Here is a 20,424-nt window from a genome sequence, read left to right as displayed (position 1 = left end):
ATTTATTGTGCGATGAGGGCATATGCCAGGGTGCATGTGTTGAAGTCAGAAGAGAAGTTGTGGAAGTCAGTTCTCCTTCTACCATGTAGGTTCCTGGGATGGAACTTGTGAGGTCAGGGTTGGCAGCAAGTCATTACTTGCTAAACCTTCTCACTTACCACACCACAGAGACTCATGCATTGCTTGTGAAAGGTCAGAAACTGAAATAACTTAAAGAACTGTTATAAGGTATCTAAGAAATGAATATATATCCCTCACGACCCAGCAATTTCATAATTTCAGATAGTCTGTTCTAGAAGTGTGCAAATACGTGTGTGTGTGTGTGTGTGTGTGTGTGTGTGAGTGTGTGTGTGTGTGTGTGTGTGTGTGAGAGAGAGAGAGAGAGAGAGAGAGAGAGAGAATGAATACATGCACAATGGCTCACATCTGTAATCTCAATACCTGGAAGGCTGAGGTAGGACAGCTGCAATTTTAAGACTAGTCTGTGCTATAACACCTTATTTCAAAAGATGGAAAGGGTATTAAAAAAAAATCAAGCCACATATGGTAGTCCATTCCTAACAAGCAAGTGTAAGGCAGGAGAATTACAAGTACAGACATGACTATGTAGTAAGTTCAGGCCAGCCTAAGTTATATAGCAAGACTGTGTTTTAGAAAGAAAGAAAGAAAGAAAGAAAGAAAGAAAGAAAGAAAGAAAGAAAGAAAGAAAGAAAGAAAGAAAGAAAGAAAGAAAGAAAGAAAGAAAGAAAGAAAGAAAGAAAGAAAGAAAGAAAGAAAGAAAGAAAGAAAGAAAGAAAGGAAGGAAGGAAGGAAGGAAGGAAAGAAAGCAAAGAAAGAAAGAAAGAGAGAAAGAAAGAAAGAGATAGAAAGAAAGAGAGAGAGAAAGAGAGAGAAAGAAAGAGAGAGAAAGAAACAAAGAAAGAAACAAAGAAAGAAACAAAGAAAGAAAGAGACAGAAAGAAAGAAAGGAAAGAAAGAAAGAGAGAGAGAGAAAGAAAGAGAAAGAGAGAGAAAGAAAGAGAGAAAGAGAGAGAGAGAAAGAAAGAGAGAGAAAGAAAGAAACAAAGAAAGAAACAAAGAGACAGACACATGCACACACACACACACACAGAGGGAGAGAAGGAGAGGAAAGATACCAATGATAGCATTTCTAGTATCCAAGGAAAAGTACCACAACAATTCGAGTTAGTTGTGTATTTCTCAAAAAAAAAATCACATATTAGTAAAAATGTAGAAATTAATTATATGTAATTGATATGGTTGAGTTAGAAATACGCTTCAGCTAAAATCTGGAAAAAATAATCACATAGTTTATGTTTTCAGTTACATAATTTTCCATAACTGGGAAATCTAACTTAGATTTAGTGATGTGTATTTATATTGTAAATCCATAAAGAAGGCAGTAATACAGAAGTAAGAATTTTGGTTTTCTTAGAGCACTGTTAGGTTTGGGAAAGATTTTGAGAAAGAACCTTCTTGGGTACTAGCAAGATGATTTTTTTAGGTGTTCTTTTTTTTATGCGTCTGAGTATTTTTTCTGTTGTGAAAAGTTTCTTTTGCCAAGATCCATCATATATTGCCATATTTTCGACTATTAATTTTGATCCAGTCTTTCTTGGTACATGTCCTAGTTATTTTAAATGTTACAAATACTTCTCTTTTTTCATCTGTAATTTTCTGTTGTGTCAATTTATTTCATTTATATACTTGCATTTTATTTTGTAGTACTAGGTATCAAATCCAGGGTCTTGATACTAGGCAAGTCCTCTAACCATCAAGCAATACCCCCAACCTTCCTGTGTCCTCATACAGTTTCAGTTTGGACACAGTGAAATCATAACTTCATTTTCACGAGACTTCATGTAATCTTTTCATAGAATTATTGTACAAATAATTATTGTATGTTGATAGTATAACTCATTGATCTAGCAATAGATCAATTAGAAAATAGCAGTAGAAAATTATTCAGAAGTGAAAATAGGTGCTCTGAATTGCTCCCGTGTTTGAAGCACAAGTCAGTACCTTGCATTGGTAATTTCCAGTGCTCTGAGAAGTATCCTATCTTTATTTCTGAGTATGTGTTTGTGTCTGTGTATGCACACAGTATTTACATACACCATGATTTGTTGTAAGTGTCCACAGAGACTAGAAATGGGCGTCAGATCCTTTGGTGCTGGAGTTATGGCTGGATATGAGTTCTAGGGTACCAAACTCAGGTCCTCTGGAATAGTTGTAAACACTCTTAAAACTATTGAGTCATCTCTCCTACTCCAGAAATTTTTGTTTGTTTTTTTGTTTGTTTTTTTAACAGATGAATAATTAGAAGCTCAGAGGACTGGAAATGAAGGTCAGTGGTATAACACTTGCTTAGCATGCATGAGGCCATAGGCTCGGTTCTAAGAACCATAATAAATAAATATATTGATAACACTGAGAAAAGTCACAACTAGTGAGGACTGGGTTAGAAGTAAGATCCAGTGAGTCTATTTGATTTCCAACCCTTTTTTATTCTCTTTATGTTGTTTCTCAGTGTCAGAGTGATTTTTTCTTTTTATTTATTCTTCTCTCATATAATACATCCCAACTGCAGCCTCCCCTCAACGCCTCCCATGTTTCCCACCTTCCCTCTTCCCCAGATCCACTGCTCCTTGATTTCACAGAATTATTTATATTTAATTGAGCTTTTTTAAAGAGATTTATTTATTTTGTATATATGAATATACTGTCAATGTCTTCAGACACACCAGAAGAGGGCATCAGATCCTATTACAGATGGTTGTGAGCCACCATGTGGTTGCTGAGAATTGAACTCAGGACCTGTGGAAGAGCAGTCAATGTTCTTAACTGCTGAACCATCCTTCTAGCCCTTTAATTGAGCTTTTTAAAAATTGTTTCTGTAGCATACTTGTTAGTATACCTAAGGCCCTCGGTTAATTTCTAGAACAGTCAGTTAATACCTAATGAATTAGTTAATTAAACATTACAAATTGTGACACAAGTAAAGGATACATTTCCAACAGAAACAAAAATTTAGGAATTGGGTTAGGAATGTAGCTCAGTAGTAAAGCCTTTACCTTGCATGGAAAAGCTGTAAGTTCAGTTCTCAGCAACAAACAAACAAAACTGTTCTAACCACTATCGATGAGTAAACCTAGTAAAAGATGTGTGTATTTTAGGATATATTGTTAAAGTTTAATGAAATTAACCTTAATAAACTCAGTAATTCACCACATTGACAAATTAAACAGGGACTCACTCATAATGTCATTACCTAGTTTAATAAGTTTCCTCTCCAGTTGTCTATCTAGATACAGCCTTAAATAATCAGTAATCTCTCATTTTACCCAAACTTCGTTAACTGCTTTATTTTTCAGTTTAACTGAATTTTGGTGCCTTCTCAATTATTTTAATTTTTACTATATATATATATATATATATATATATATATTTACATGTAATTTATTTCATTCTATTGATGTTTAGGTGGATCCCATTATCTTTTTAATTATACTTTTATTTATCTTGTGGGATGGCATTTGTGCAGTGGTCAGAGGAGAAGTCGGTTCCCTCCTTCAACCTTGGGGTCCTGGGGTGGCATTCAGATGGCACCTTTGCCCACTGAGCTCTTCTTATAGCCCATATTCCATTCTTGCTGTTCTCTCAGATCATACTATGTTAAGAATTCTAATTTCCATATCATTTTACAGTTGTAAAATTCTTTAAGAATGTCTATCTATTCCAATATAGTGAAATTGAGTTGAACTATGTATGTCTTCATATTTTTACATATTATCTTTCCCTTAGTGATACAATTATTAGATTATATTCTATAATCTAAGTCCTTCATTTTCATTTTGACTTGTTGTCAATCTGTGGAACCAATCTTGAACTGTTGTACCCATCTTGATTCTTCAAAATTGTTTTTAAATATATCTCTTTAATTATAAATAAGATTATTAATGAAATTTTTATGTGGTTTGTCATTTAGATTTTGAGATATGAGATGTCTTCTCATATCCTTTGCCACTTTTTTATCTAGGATTTAGGAACAAATATATATTCTATATATTTACCTGTACATTTTGTACACAGTCTCTACTAATCTTTAGCTGGGTAAGGTTTGTTTACAATGCCTTTTTATTAGTTTTATGGCTCATAATTCTTATTTCTTATTTAGAACATTTTTCTTTGCCAATTTGTGTGCCCTTGATCTCCTTTTGTTGTCTTGTTCTAGCTAGAACGTCGAGTATTATATTAAATAGATATGGGGAAAGTGAGCATCCATGTTTTGTCCCTGATTTTAGTGGGTTTGCTTCAAGTATCTCTCCATTTAATTTGATATTGGCTGTTGGTTTGCTGAAAATTGCTTTTATTATGTTTAGATATGGGCCTTGAATTCCTAATCTCTTCAAGACTTTTAACATGAAGGGATGTTGTATTTTGTCAAACACCTTTTCAGCATCTAAGGAGGTGATCATATGATTTTTTTTTTAGTTTGTTTATATAGTGGGTTACATTAATGGATTTTCATATATTGAACCAACCTTGCATCCCTGGGATGAAGCCTACTTGATCATGGAGAATAATGGTTTTGATGTGTTCTTGGATTCCTTTTGCAAGAATTTTATTGACTATTTTTACATTGATATTCATAAACAAAATTGGTCTGAAGGTTTTTTTTTGTTTTTTTTTTTGTTTTGTTTTGTTTTTTTTTTTTTTTTTGGTTGGGTCCTTGTGTGGTTTAGGTATCAGAATAATTGTGACTTCATAGAATGAAGTAGCTCATGTTCTGTTTCTATTATTTTGGAATAGTTTGAAGAATATTGATATTAGCTTTTCTTTAAGGTCTGTTAGAATTCTGCATTAAAGCCATCTGGTCCTAGGCTTTTTTTGGTTGGGAGGTTTTTAATGACTTCTATTTCCTTAGGGGATATTGGCCTGTTTAATTTACCTGCTCAATTTAACTTTGGTACATGGTATTTGTCTAGAAAATCATCCATTTCCTCTAGATTTTCCAGTTTTGTTGAGTATATGCTTTTGTTGTAAGATTTGATGAATTTCCTCAGTTTCTGCTAATATGTCTTCCTTTTCATTTCTGATTTTGTTAACTTGGATACTATTTCTGGGCCCTTTAGTTAGTTTGGCTAGGGGTTTATCTATCTTGTTGATTATCTCAAAGAACCAGCTTTTGGTTTTCTTTGTATTGTTTTTGTTTCTATTTGGTTGGTTTTGTCCCTGAGTTTCACAATTTCCTGCCTTCTACTCCTCTTGGGTGAGTTTGCTTCTTTTTGTTTTAGAGCTCTCAGGTGTGCTATTAAGTTGCTTGTGTAGGATCTCTCCAGTTTCTTTACCAGCCCACTTAGTGCTATAAATTTTCCTCTTAGCACTGCTTTCATTGTGTCCCATAAACTTGGGTATGCTGTGTCATCATTTTCATTGAATTCTACTAAGCCTTTAATTTCTTTATTTCTTCCCTGATGAGTTATCATTGAGTAGAGGGTTGTTCAGTTTCCATGGGTATGTGGATTTTCTGTTGTTTTTGCCTTTACTGAAGGCCAGCCTTAGTCTGTGGTGATCTGATAGGATGCATGGGATTATTTCAATCTTGGATCTGTAGAGAGCTGTTTTGTGACCAATTATATGATCAATTTTGGAGAAGGTACCTTGAGGTGCTGAGAAGAAGGTATAGTCTTTGTTTTAGAGTAAGCACCTGGGAAGTAGAAATAAGATGAATAGAGAAGTCCAAGGTCATGACTAAGTGAGGCTTAGCCTGGGCTATATGAGATGCTGTCTTAAACAATGAAACAACAACAAAAGTTTGAAAGGTCCACAAAGGGCCCCAGTGATCTCTAATCACTAAAAGTTACCCTTATTTAAACTGTGTTCATTGATTTCAACCCATCCTTTTTAAAACTTTCTATCACAAGGTTTAGTTATTCATCTCAAATGCCCATGTCACTGGATGTGGTCTAGAAGATGGTAACAGTGAGTGATTAGAAGAGTAACAAAAAATACAATAGAAGAAATCGTTGTGTACATTTGTATGGCAGTTCCAATTGTGGCCTGTGAAACAACAGGGGTGATGTAGTATCTAGTGAAGAAAATCTACTGTAGGATTAAAGGAAAGGTAAAAGCACAGGTTTTTCACAATACACTTCTCTTATCTATTTCCTTCCTAAAAAGTAGTCCAGGTCAGCATGAGCTGAACTAATCAAACAATATGAAAAATACGCATACAGTATATACTGTACTGGCATGTTTTCACTTTTGGTTTGAGGCCTTTGTTGTTTGTGTTTTGTTTTGTTTTGTTTTGTTTTGTTTTGTTTTGTTTTGTTTGAGATGAGGCTCACTGTGTAGTCCTGGCTGGCCATGTGGCCGTAGAGACCTGCCTTCCTCTGCCTCGTGAGTGCTGGGATTAATGGCATGAGTCACCCACCACCTCGCTCTTTGCTGGCATGTGTTTATGCACAAAAACATTCCCACAGTTTTTCAGTAAAAGAATGGAATGTGCAACTGGAGAGAGACGGTCCAACACTTAAGAGCAGTCTTCCTGCCTGAAATCCGTCTTCAGCACCCACACTGGGCAGCTCATAACCACCTGTGACTCCAGCTCTAGGGCACTCAAACTCTCTTCTGTCCTCTCAGGTTACTGCACACTCACATGCACAAACTTTCCTATAGACACATATACATTCATAATTTTTTAATCTTAAAAAAAGAATATAAGGTTAAATAAATATGGTGCCAGGCATGGTGGTGCACGCCTGTAATCCCAGCACTTGGGAGGCAGAAGCAGGGGGATTTCTGAGTTCAAGGCCAGCCTGGTCTACAGAGTGAGTTCCAGGACAGCCAGGACTCCACAGAGAAACCCTGTCTCGAAAAACCAAAAAAAAAAAAAAAAAAAAAGGTTAAATATGGTAGTATATACCTTTAATCCCAGTACTAAGGGGGCAGAGGGAGATAGGTCTTTGTAAGTTTGAGGCTAACCTGGGCTACATATTGAGTTCCAGACCAGCCAGAGTTACACAATGAAAGGCTGTTTCAAAGGAGGAGGAAGAAGCAGAAGAGGAAGAAGAAAAAGAGATGTGTGGTCTTCTAAACATTTTATAGTTCCAAAACCTAGAAATAAAAACTATTTTAAAAATAATCATGCTGATTAATAAAGAGGTGGTCAATAAATCGCCACCTGTGACTCAGACCCCTGGGCAGATACCCCCTAGTATAACCTGTGGCTTATGTTTAATACCACTGTTATCTCAAACCCTTAGAAGATAAAGAAAGCTGTCTCTAGAAGAGCATACAAAGCCTTGGTTTTTGGTTTTTGGTTTTTGGTTTTTTAAATTATTTATATAAGTACACTGTCACAGTCTTCAGACACACCAGAGGCGGGCATCAGATCCCATTACGGATAGTTGTGAGCCACCATGTAGTTGCTGGTAATTGAACTCAGGATCTCTGGAAGAGCAGTCAGTGCTCTTAACCACTAGCCCAAGAAGCCTTGTTTAAGAAATAATCTCACTCTCTTCTCTGCTAAAGAACTTGGGCATTCTTTGGCTTCACAAGTTCTTATTTCATAGAACACTTCATTGTGAAGATAGTTACCTATGGTGAGTTAGATGATTAAAAACTATAGTATTTGGCCTTCCTGTTCTTGTACCTCAGAAATCAAATTACTTCATTTTGGAAAACATACATACACATAAGAGACCATTTTTAACTGTACACAGTTAATTATGGAAACCTGGAATGAAGTTTCTTGGATTTTAAATATTAAATTTATACTATTTGGGTTTTTTCTTAGTTTCTGCCACTGCCTTTTACAAAGCACAGCCTGTAATTCAGTTCATGTGTGAAGTTCTTGACATTCACAACATTGATGAGCAACCCAGACCCCTGACTGATTCTCATCGGGTAAAATTCACTAAGGAGATAAAAGGTGAGTTAATTAGCATTTAAAATACTATACTTTCAGATATCATTTGTATGGTTTGTTACCAACTAGTATTTACAACAGCTTCACTATAAAATGCATGGATAAAACAATTTTCTATTGAAGTGTTTTTATAATTAGAATCATATTGTGTAATATGACCAATAGAATATAGATTAATTATAAAATGTTATATCATATCCATTATTGTAGCTACTTAGGTAGTAGTTGAGTGAAGAACATGCTAAGTAATCCAGCTATGTTTTTATAAATACTGTCCTATACTAGCTAGAGAGAGGAAAGTGTCTCTTGGGAAAGTGTTTCTCTAGTACTATCTTTTTAAAGTAAGAATCTTATCTTAAAGATATTAGAATTTGACTCACTCTTTGAACATATTCTAATTAATGTTATTTTTCTAAAATTACAGTTTTTTTAAATCTTATTTCTTTGGAATTTTAGAAATTGGAGTTCACCAGTTTCATGTGTTATTCCAGATTGTACTTTGCTATTTAATTTACATAATAAAGATGCCTGTCTTACTTTGTGATAGTTATTACAGTGGTGTTACAGTGTATGGTCATTAAACTAAAAAGGTATTCTCTGTGGCCCTTCAAATTAAAATTACTTTAATATTGTTCTATTTATTCTGTGCATATTTGCTCCTTCTGTACATTTTAAAGTGCATTTATAGCTTTGTGTTAAAACTCACATAATTGTGCTTTATCAGCAACTTCAGAAATTCTTAAATTTTAATTTGCTGGTATATAATTTCTTTCCTTATTTATGACTTTAGTATATAATCCTCACTTAAGATGTAACTCCACTGTATTTAGTGTAGTATATAGACATGAAAGAAAAACAGATATCTAGTAAGGCGTAACAAACTTTGTTAATATTAAATGCTACATCTTAAATAGACAGAAATAATTATGTTGTTATTTAAGATTTTACCTATTTGTTGCAGATAATTTTCAGCTTGTGGTTTGAATGAAGCATTCGAGTTTGTTCACTGAACATCTTTCAGTCCCCAAACCAATTAGAGTAGGTGACTACATCCTGCTTGCTCCAGTTATCATTCATTCTGTGCCATTCAGTAACAACAAAAAAGAGATAGTCATTGAAATAAAACATGAAAGGAAATCCCTTCCTGTTTTGTCAATAAGCATCCATCTATCGCGAGTTATTAAGTGCCAAAATAAGAAACTGTTAAAGATAACTGTTTGCAACCATATCATTGTCCTTTCATAATCTGTTCTAACTGCAGTTAGCATTGTCAGGTTAGTGCATTACCTACCATTATATATGTGATCATCTCAATGCCATGGTTTCTAGCCGAGTTGCTGCTTAGTTACCACCTCTGATATCATGCAGTCACATACATTACTTTGCGGTAACTATGCAATCAACTCATATCACCACTCTATCACAGAAAATACAAGATGTACAGAACAAGGATTCAGCTGCTGCCCGGAGAGCATGGACTCGGTCTTAACTTCAACTGCTCAGGGGCCCAAAGAAATGACTGAAAAGTTGACTAGAAATTATAAAGTTGATGTTATAGTGAAGGTAAAGCCAAGTTTATAGGTTAAATATTTGTTAAAGCCAAACTTTTTGGTTGGATGGAGGGTTTGGGGAGGGGCCTGGGCAGAGAATTATCTATTCCATTCTTTATCATTTTGACTTTTTGCATTCCCCTGGATTTGATCTAATTGTTAGCTATGATCTATGATCTTACATTTGGGGTAGAAAGTCTGGGTTGTATCTAATTAATAAACTAGTATTTTTTTTCCTCCATTCAAAGTCAAGAAGACTTTTTTTTTTTTAAAGTGAGGACTTTTTAAAGTACACCATGTATCCTACCACAGGAACTCAAAAAATAGAGTTTTCTGTTCAGTGATGTTTGGGTTAAAGTTTTAACTTAACTTATGTAAGGAATTTGATGATAGCTGCTAAATACTGCTATAAATTATGCCAAAGTGAATAAAAATTTTAGTATATTGATTGTAATCTAGTTAAACTTACCTCCAACTAGTTAGTAATAACTTTTAAATCAATAACTCATGGTACTTTCACAGCAGAAATATTGGGGGAAAGTATGATAACGTTATGTATAAAAAAGCACTAATTTACTTTTAGTTAATATTTGTTATGTAAGCTATATAGAACTTTATATTTATATTTTTAAAACCTATACTTTTTAATCATGGGGAAAACTTGAAAATAAATAGTTAAATGTTTCAAACAACAGAAACTTATTTTGTTTTTCCCCTAAACATAATATTTTTATGTTCCTTACTCCATAGTATCACTGTTTCCCTCTTATAAGGCCTTCCATTGTATTTTCTGGCCTCCTTTATAGTATAATGACATAATAAATATTTGAAATTTAATTTTAGAAATATATTTATAATTAAAATTACTTCTCAATGGTTTAAGTTTTATTAAAAATACTTTTAAAGACTAAGCCGGGCAGTGGTGGCTCACGCTTGTAATCCCAACACTCTGGGAGGCAGAGGCAGGCGGATTTCTGAGTTCGAGGCCAGCCTGGTCTACAAAGTGAGCTCCAGGACAGCCAGGGGTATATAGAGAAACCCTGTCTCAAAAAAACCAAATCTAAAAAAAAAAAAAAAAATACTTTTAAAGAAAAATCATTTACTATCCTAATTTGTATTGACATGTCAAAACAAAATATCATTTTTCTATGAGTGAACTTTGTGATTGATATAGTTAATAATTAGATAAGAAAACAAATTATACTGTGGTAGAGTTTCTCTTGACATTTTGTACTGGGTAATTCTTTGCTGAGTTGGTAGGTGGGTGCAATTCTGTACATTCTAGAATATTTGGAAGTATCCAACCTTTACTTACTATCTGATATCACCCAGTTGTAACTGTCACAGAAGTCTTCTTGGGGACTGGGAGTGTAACTCCCAGTAAAGCACTTGCCTGATGTGTGCTTTAGATTTGCTCACAGCAACACATGCATATGCACAGAGGCACAGGTAATGTTCCAGGGTGAGGGCAGGTAAAATCACATCCAGATGAGAATTACTGCCCTATAGGAATTATAAATATAAAAGTAAAATTACTTAAAGTATAATAACCATTATTCTGTTCAGAAACTAAAACTCCATTTGTACCCTTCTAGACTCACTTTTTGGAGCCTAGGTCAAACTTTAAAAATAGGTCTGTTTTTCTGCAAAGAATAGCTATTATATGTCCATTTCTTAACTCCTGGGTTACTACTTTGGCCAATATGGCAGCCAGGAGCTTGTGTATCTATTTAATTTAATTAAATTTAAACTTTCAGATTATCAGGCATATTAGCTGCATTTCCTGTACTCAGTAATGTGTTATTAATGATTACCATATTAGCACAAGTGTAAAACATCATCTCAGGAAATCCTGTTTCTCATCAGTACTTATGAAAATTCCTGCTGGGCATAGTAGTGCATACCTTTAATCCCAGCACTAGAGAGGCAGATGCGGGAGATCTCTGTGAGTTCAAGGGCAGCCTGGCTGATATAACAAGTTCTAGTCAGGACTATAGAGAAAGAGAGAGACTGTCATCATCCTCTACCTTCAAAAAAAACAAAAAAACAAAAACAAAACTAAGAACCTTCCTGGTTCCTTGATATGCCAGTCGTGGAGGCACACCTCCCATAATCCCAGAAAGCTAAGGAAGGAAAATAAATTCAAGGATACATTGAGCAACTCAGAAAGACCATCTTGAAACAAAGTGCAAAAAGGATGGGGTTAGAGGTCAGTGGTAGGACATGTGCCTGTGTGCACACGACCCTGAGAACCTGCAAAGCAGGGGTTTTCTTCAGCTGAGGAGTCAAAGCCCATTTCTGTACTTTCTAGAATAGCTGGAATCCTTGAATCACTAAAGTTCATAAATGCACTACAGTGAGCTAGAAATATTTAAAATTACTTGCTACATTATACACACACATATGTATTATGTATATATTTTTCTGAGAGTTTATTGCTTTCATCAGATTCTCAAATGGGTCAATGATCTATGAGAAAGTAGAGATCACCCACTTTAAGAATTATTTAAAGGAGCCAGAGAGTGGTGGCCCACACCTTAAATCCTAGCACTCAGGAGGCAAAGATAGACTGGTCTTTGTGAGTTCAAGGCCAACCTGATCTACATACCAAGTTTCAGTACAGCCAGGGCTATCTAGAGAGACCCTGTCTTTAAAAAAAAAAAAAAAAGGTTATTTGGAAGGTTGATAGCATGGCACAATGAGCAAATTCACTTACCCCCAAGCTTGACAACCTGAGTTTGCTCCCCAGAATCCGCATGGTGGAAGAAAAGAACCAATTTCTTTAAATTGTCTTTCTATCTCTACATTCATGTGTACATGAGTACACACAAAAAATAATTTTTTAATTAAGAAGTATTTATCTTCCATTCTAGTCATCACTATTTTTGAGAAAAAAATTAATAAAGAAAAAATACTTAATAAAATTGTCACTCTGGTTCTAACAAAAGACCAGATCTTTTTTTTCTACCTGCATCATAAATCTTAGAAGTACTTCCTTCTTCAACTTTCTGGAACCCTGATTTTCAGTCACTTTGTGATGAGAGGCTATTCAAATACTTAAGCTCTCATTCCCAAGTTTACAAATTCCTAAGTTTATTATAAATACATTTTTTCCCAGTGGAGAACTTTGTCCTTGATCTTTAGACTTAGCAAATTACAGGATTTTCTTTCTTAACAAATAGAGCTTGATAGTGTAAAAAATATTTGATATTAGGTCTGTCATAATTATAATTATTAGCAATGTCACGTAAGAATTTCTGATATGACATTGCTTGTGTCACAGACTTTGTATCTGCTCAGAATAGAGGCTTTATAGTAGTGAACAGACTGGGTATTTTTCATTGAATTTCTGTAACCTTCATTTTTCTTGTTGGGAACAGGTCTGAAGGTTGAAGTGACTCATTGTGGAACAATGAGACGGAAATACCGTGTTTGTAATGTAACAAGAAGGCCTGCCAGCCACCAAACGTAAGGAAATCTGCCATTCACCACAGCAGTGACGAGAGGCAGTGCACTCCGAGTAAGGGCTGGGGAGCTGGCCAGCTCATAATGAGATAAGAGTTTTCATGTCAGCTCTTCTTTTTTCCAGCTTTCCTTTACAGCTAGAAAATGGCCAAACTGTGGAGAGAACTGTAGCTCAGTATTTCAGAGAAAAGTACACACTTCAGCTGAAGTACCCACACCTTCCCTGTCTGCAAGTGGGGCAAGAGCAGAAGCATACATACCTACCACTAGAAGTAATGTCTTTATACTGCTTATGATTAGCTTAGCTTCTGTTCATCTTTCTGTATGTGTGTGCACGTGTGTGTATGTGCACATGTGAGTGTGTGTGTGTGTGTGTGTGTGCCATGCACACATGTTTGTGTAGGCCAAAGGATGACATCAAGAGTCTTTTGATATTGCTATTCATCTGTTTTTTGAGACAAGGTCTCTCATTGAACCTGAACTTCAACTGGACCTGTTCTCCACCTTCCTTTCCCCTTCCTCCTCCCCACCACTGGAGTTCTGGCATATACCACTATGCCTAGTTTTGTACACTGGTAGGGATCTGAAATCAGGTCCTTATGCAGCAAGCTCTTCACCCTCAGGGCCATCTCCCTGGCCTTATTATTCTTTTAGGGGCTTTCATGGCCTATGACTTATCTGAGTCTCACATATGTTTTGGAATTTAAACCTTTTTTTATTAAATTCTACTTTTTTTCTAAAATTTCATTAAATAAAATAGTATGTGTCTTGGTCAGAGTGCCATAGAGCAACTTGGGGAGTCAAGGGTTCATTTGACTTATGCTTCCAAATCACTGCTCATCATCAAAGGAAGTCAGAACAGGAACTAAATCAAGCCAGGAACCTGGAGGCAGGAACTGATGCAGAGGCCATGGAGAGATACTGCTTTCTGGCTTGCTCCCCATGGCTTGCTCAGCCTGCCTTCTTATAGAACTTAGGACACCAGCATAGGAATGGAACCATTCACATGGGCTGGCCCTTCTCCATCAATCACTCGTTAAGAAAGTGCCCTACAGCAGGATCTTACAGAAGTATTTTCTTTATTGAGGTTCTCTCACCTGAAGATGACAATAGCTTGTGTCAAACTGACCTAAAACTAGCCAACATGGTAGGAAAAAGTTCACCCATAATTCTACCATTGGTTAGCATTTTTGCTGTGTTTCTTTTGGTCTTTATCCTGTGTACCTTTTACCTGTCTAATAATTATGTGATCATGTGTAATTTGTTCTCTACTTTTTTTACTTTAACATACAGTAGAAAGAAGTGATTTAATAAAGTAGACTTTAAAATTATATTTAACATGTGATTGGCATTAAGCAAGTGAGTTCTAAAAATATATGTACATTATATAAATTATTCTATTTCTAGGTCTGTAATATTGTAGCTGGGCAAAGGTGTATCAAGAAACTAACAGACAATCAGACTTCTACTATGATTAAGGCAACAGCAAGATCTGCACCAGATAGACAAGAGGAAATTAGCAGACTGGTTAGTACAAAACTCTAAAATGTGATTCAAAGTGCATTAGGGTGAACCACTCAAGGGAAGAGATCAGGGGATGGGGGTAGGATTGTGGGAGGGGAGGACTGGGAGTCGGGGGCAGTGGTCAGGATGTAAAGTGAATAAGTTTTTTAAAAAGGCAAAAGATTTATACCATCTGAAGAGAAACCAAGAATGGGTCCATGGCTCCAGCTACACATGTAGCAGGGGATTGCCTTATCTAACATCACTGAGAGGCCCTTGGTCCTGTAGAGACTTATCGCCCCAGTATAGGGGGATGCTAGAGGGGTGAGGTAGGAGTGGGTGGGTGGGTGGGGGAGCACCCTCTTAGAGGCAAAGGAGAGGGGGGATGGGAGAGGGGGTTTGTGGAGGGGAGACCAGGAAGAGGAACATTTGAAATGTAAATAAATAAAATAACCAATTAAAAAAAGAAAGAAAAAGAAAACAAACATGTCCAGCTAATGCTACATTTCCATTTTATAAACTGTCAGAATTAAAAGAGATCATGGAACCAGGTATAGTGGCTCACACTTTTAATCCTAAAACTTGGGAAGCAAATCTCTGAGTTCAAGGCCATCCCTGGTCTACAGCCAGGGATACACAGAGAAACCTGTCTTGAAAAAAAAAAAAAAAAGAAAGAAAGAAAGAAAGGAAGGAAGGAAGGAAGGAAGGAAGGAAGGAAGGAAGGAAAAGAAAGGAAAAGAAAGGAAAAGAAAGGAAAAGAAAGGAAAAGAAAGGAAAAGAAAGGAAAAGAAAGGAAAAGAAAGGAAAAGAAAAGAAAATAGCTAATAGCATACCTTAGGGTAAGATACAGTACTGAAGAACCATGTATTAGTTCTTTGACTCTATGTGTGAATATTTATAATCTATAACTCATGCTAGCATTTTTAAATCTGTACTATTTCTCTTTAAATAAACTTATATGATGTAATATACCTTAAAATACTGAAATAAAATTATATAACTTATAAAGCAGGTAGTTAGAAAAAGTTTGTTTTTAATATTTACGTCAAATTTTACATGAAACAAATTTTAGTATTATGTTCCGAGGTTCTTTATAATCTGTGGGTTTTTTTGTTTTGGTTTTCACTAAGCAATGAGTCCAGTCTCAGGCTCTTTTTGTTTGCTTGTTTGGTTTTTCATTTTTCAAGACATGGTTTCTATGTATAACAGCCCTGGCTGTCCTGGAACTCACTCTGTAGACCAGGCTGACCTCAAATTCAGAGAGCTGCCTGCCTTACTTCCTGAGTGCTGGGATTAAAGTGTGCACCATCATGTCAGTTGGAAGTTCTTATCCCATTTTAGATAGGTATCCTCATTCCTGAAATTGCTTAATTATTTAAAATCACTATTTTCATGGGTCACAAATAGTTGAAGTATATTATTAGCCTAATACTTACATTGAGCTCTGAGTAAGTTATCAAGGTGTTTATATATATCATACAGTCTACAGGACAATATTTTCTGCCTTAGAGTCAGGGCACCATTTTTTTTTTTGATTTGGTTTTTTTGAGACAGGGTTTCTCTGTATAGCCCTGGCTGTCCTGGAACTCACTCTGTAGACCAGGCTGGCCTCGAACTCAGAAATCCACCTGCCTCTGCCTCCCCAAGTGCTAGGATTACAGGCGTGCGCAGCCACCACCACCCAGCAATCATTCTTATTACAAAACATATGGTTGCATAGAAGAAGAAAAGCAGAGTATAGTGACAGGTTAAGAGAAGTGTGAGAATAATGACAAGTCTTTTCTGTTGTTAGGTAAGAAGTGCAAATTATGAAACAGATCCATTCGTTCAGGAGTTTCAGTTTAAAGTGCGGGATGAAATGGCCCATGTGACTGGACGAGTACTTCCAGCACCTATGCTCCAGTACGGAGGACGGGTAAAGCCTATCAGTAACGTTCTAATCATACACATACAGTATACCAAGTATGGGGCTGGAGAGATGACTCAGGGGTTAAGAGCACTGACTGCTTTTCTAGAAGTCCTTAGTTCAATTCCCAGCACCCACATGGTGTCTCACAACCATCTATAAAGAGATTAGATGCTCTCTTCTGGCATGCAGGTATACATGCATCAGAGCACTCATACATAAAATAAAAAAATAATTTGCTAACTATGGAGAGAATGGTACTCTTAAGTCTTGAACTTATGGGGGCTGAAGAGATAGCTCAGTGGTTAAGAGCACTGACTGCTCTTCCAGAGGTCCTGAGTTCAAATCCCAGCAACCACATAATGGCTCACAACCATCTATAATGAGATCTGATGCCCTCTTCTAGTGTGTCTGAAGACAGCTACAGTGTGTTTATATATAACAAATAAATCTTTAAAGAAAAGTCTTGAACTTATTATTTTATCATTCCAATAATACATTGGGTATTTTATTTCAAGGTGAATTGCTTTAGTTGAATTTAGCTTTTTTTTTTTTTTTTTACATTTACTTATACATTTATTGTGGGGATACACATGTTAAAGTCAAAGGGTAACTTGAGGGAGTTGGGTTCTTTCCTTCAACTGTATGAGTTCTTGGGTGTGGTGAGGTATCAAACTCAGGTCAGCATGCAAGGGGACAAGAGCCACATGTGAAGTAAAGACTTGCTGAACCATCTTGCTGGCCTCTTACTGGACTCTGGTTTTAATAGTATAAATAATACTGATTTAGAGCAGTCAACTCCACATAGAGTACTAAGGACTTATCAGTTCAGAACTTGAAGTGCTTACTTGAGCTCACCTGAAATGCATTATTTGGGAAATTTTTTGGTTTTTTGCCATGTCATTTCTCTTCTAGAACCGGACAGTAGCAACACCCAGCCATGGAGTGTGGGACATGCGAGGAAAACAGTTCCACACAGGAGTCGAAATCAAAATGTGGGCTATTGCTTGCTTTGCCACACAGAGGCAGTGCAGAGAAGAAATACTGAAGTAAGGTGTTTGTTTGATCTGGGAACCTTTGTGTTTGAAATTTTTTTATGTCACTAGAGGTGAGCCCAGGACCTTGTACATCCTTTGGGCTGCTTCCTGAACTATATACCCAAGCCCTGTATTGCAGTTTTAAATGATTCATCTCGTGTTCTAACAGATGTTGCCTCTATATGGAATATATTTAACCATTGAACCTTTAAAACTTCCATTCAGGTGGGATCACCTATCATTCCAGTTACGTGGGAGGCTGAGGCAGGAGAATCATAAATTAACAAGACCCAGTCTTGACAATAATGTGTGTGTGTCCATGTGTGCCCACATATTTGGTGTGTGGGTATGCATGTTTCTGCATGTACAGGCCAGAAGTCAGCCAAAACCGTCAGTTATCAGGCATTATCCACCAGGGCCTCATTGGCTTAGAACCCGCTGACTTATTTAAGTGAAAAGACAAAGGTTTTCGCTTAATAAGAAAAGAAAAAAATGTGTGCTAAAATTTCAATGATGTACATTAAACATGAGTATTTTATTGTGAAATTATAAAGGTGAAAATTGTGACGCACACCTTTAATCCTAGCATTCAGGAGGCAGAGGCCAGGGTATCACTGAGTTCAAGGCCAGCCTGGTCCCTAGTCTACAGAGTGAGATATAGGACATCCAGGGTTATACAGAGAAGCTCTGTCTGAAAAACCAAAAAAGGAAAAGAAAGGAGAGAGGGAGAGGGAGGAGAGGGAGGGAGAGAGAGGGAGGGAGGGAGGGAGGGAGGGAGGGAAAGAAAGAAAGAAAGAAAGAAAGAAAGAAAGAAAGAAAGAAAGAAAGAAAGAAAGAAAGAAAGAAAGAAAGAAAGAAAGAAAGAAAGAAAGAAAGAAAAAGAAATTTGTATAAATTTACTTGTTAGACCTGGAACTTCAAAAATTATACCCATTGGTTGAGATCAAAAGGCATTATAGAGTCTAGATCCATACTTTTAAACATCCAATGGGTGTCTTATATATAAATATATATGTATACATGTGTGTCTATGTTCGTGTGCAGATAGGTTGAGGCCAGAGTTGATTTTAGGGATCTTCCTCAATCACTTTCCACCTTATGTTTTGAGACAGGGTGTCTTACTGAATCTGGAATTCATTAATTCAGTTAGATTGGCTGGCCAACAACAACAGGGATCCAGTCTCCACCTCCTCAGTGCTGACAGTATAGATATACATAGCAAATCTTTTCCCAACTAAGCCATCTCCCCACTGCACTAGGGAGTCTTTGAACATATTCACAGAGGACAAAGGAAGGCTACTATAGGTTACTGGTACTGTCTGTTGCCTTTAACTTTAATAATCTGGTGACCTTTTCTATATCAAGCAAACAAACAAATCTTTCCTTCATCTGTTATTTCTTTCTCCTTTTCTCCCTCCTCTCCCCCCTCCTCTTCCTCTTCTTTTTCTTTCTCTTCCTCTTCTTTCCTCCTCCTCCTCCTTCTTTTTCCTTAATTTTTTTTTGAGACAGGGTTTCTCTGTGTAGCCCTGGCTGTCCTGGAACTCAGTCTGTAAACTAGGTTGTCCTTAAACTCAGAGATCCCCCTACCTCTGCCTCCTGAGTGCTGGGATTAAAGGCATGCTCCCAGCTTCAATTTCTTTCTTAAACTTTTCATGGGATTGGGGGTTTAGATCAGTGGTAGAGCACTTACTAGGCCCTGGTTTCAGTCCTCAGTTCTGAAAAAATTTTAAAAAGGCAAAATAACAAAAAGCCAAAAAACAAACAAACAAAAAACCTTTTCATTGCTGTTTAGTAGGCTTGGAGCTGGAGATATAGCTCTGTATAGAATACTTGCTGAACACTCACAAGCCATAGGCTCAATCCTTAATACCATACACACACAAAAGATAAAATATTTGGTACATTTTGATGTCTAGACAACACTTTTTTCTGGTTTCACCTTCAGAGGTTTCACAGACCAGCTGCGAAAAATTTCTAAGGATGCAGGGATGCCCATCCAAGGCCAGCCATGCTTCTGCAAATACGCGCAGGGGGCAGACAGTGTGGAGCCCATGTTCCGGCATCTCAAGAATACGTATTCTGGACTACAACTCATTATCGTCATCCTGCCAGGGAAGACACCTGTGTATGGTAAGGACATTTTAAAAATGCATTTTTCAGGCTGGGCAGTGGTGGTGCACACCTTTAATCCCAGCACTTGGGAGGCAAAGGCAGGTAGATTTCTGAGTTCAAGGCTAGCCTGGTCTACAGAGTGAGTTCCAGGACAACCAGGGCTACACATAGAAATCCTGTCTCCAAAAAAAAAAAAAAAAAAAAAAAAAAAAACAATTGCATTTTTCAGGAGTGACAGTTTAGCTTATTGCTAGAGCACTAGCCTAAGATGTGCACAGACCTGGATTTGATCTCCAGCACTGCAACAACAGACTTACTGCAATTTTCCTTCTCTTGTTTAACATTGTTCTTAGAATTAGAAAACCTAAAATTTTTTTTTCATTTTCTTTTTTTAAAGATTATTTAAAGATTACTTATTTCATGTATGTGGGTACACTGTAGCTATCTTCAGACACACTAGAAGAGGGGATCAGATCCCATTACAGATGGTAATGAGCCATGTGGTTGCTGGGAATTGAACTCAGGACCTCTGGAAGAGCAGTCAGTGCTCTTAACCACTGAGCCATCACTCCAACCCAACCTAAAATTCTCAAATACTAAAATATATTTGTACCATAGTATCAAATCACATGTTAGCTGGGCAATGGTGGTACATGCCTTTAATCCCAGCACTTGGGGTGCAGAAGCAGGAGGATCTTTTTGAGTTCTAGGCTAACCTGATGTACAGAATGAGTTCCAGGACAGTCAAGATTACAAAAAGAAACCATGTCAAAACAAACAAACAAAAAATCAGAAAAACAACAACCAAAAAAACCTCACATAGTATTGCTTTAAGGCAAAGCCTATAAGCTAAATAGTAAAAAGGAAACTCTGAGAAATGACTTTTAGTACCTAAAAGAGACATCCCAAGCAGTGCTT

At 36.5% G+C, this 20,424-nt stretch overlaps 1 protein-coding gene across 1 annotated transcript in view; it reads left to right on the top strand.

Annotated features, from left to right (window-relative positions):
- The window catches only part of Ago3 (argonaute RISC catalytic component 3), a 91,533-nt gene that overhangs the window by 50,062 nt on the left and 21,047 nt on the right, over positions 1 to 20,424 (top strand). Inside the window, exons 6-12 of the mRNA XM_052177371.1 lie at positions 7,802 to 7,936; positions 12,864 to 12,951; positions 13,073 to 13,220; positions 14,356 to 14,475; positions 16,244 to 16,366; positions 17,273 to 17,406; positions 19,340 to 19,524. Coding sequence (XP_052033331.1) covers positions 7,802 to 7,936; positions 12,864 to 12,951; positions 13,073 to 13,220; positions 14,356 to 14,475; positions 16,244 to 16,366; positions 17,273 to 17,406; positions 19,340 to 19,524 — 933 coding nt within the window. The remainder of the gene's footprint in view (positions 1 to 7,801; positions 7,937 to 12,863; positions 12,952 to 13,072; positions 13,221 to 14,355; positions 14,476 to 16,243; positions 16,367 to 17,272; positions 17,407 to 19,339; positions 19,525 to 20,424) is intronic.

Source organism: Apodemus sylvaticus, chromosome 3 (genome assembly GCF_947179515.1).
Source record: "Apodemus sylvaticus chromosome 3, mApoSyl1.1, whole genome shotgun sequence".
Lineage (NCBI taxonomy): Eukaryota > Metazoa > Chordata > Mammalia > Rodentia > Muridae > Apodemus > Apodemus sylvaticus.
This window is presented reverse-complemented; position numbering and strand designations above follow the sequence as displayed.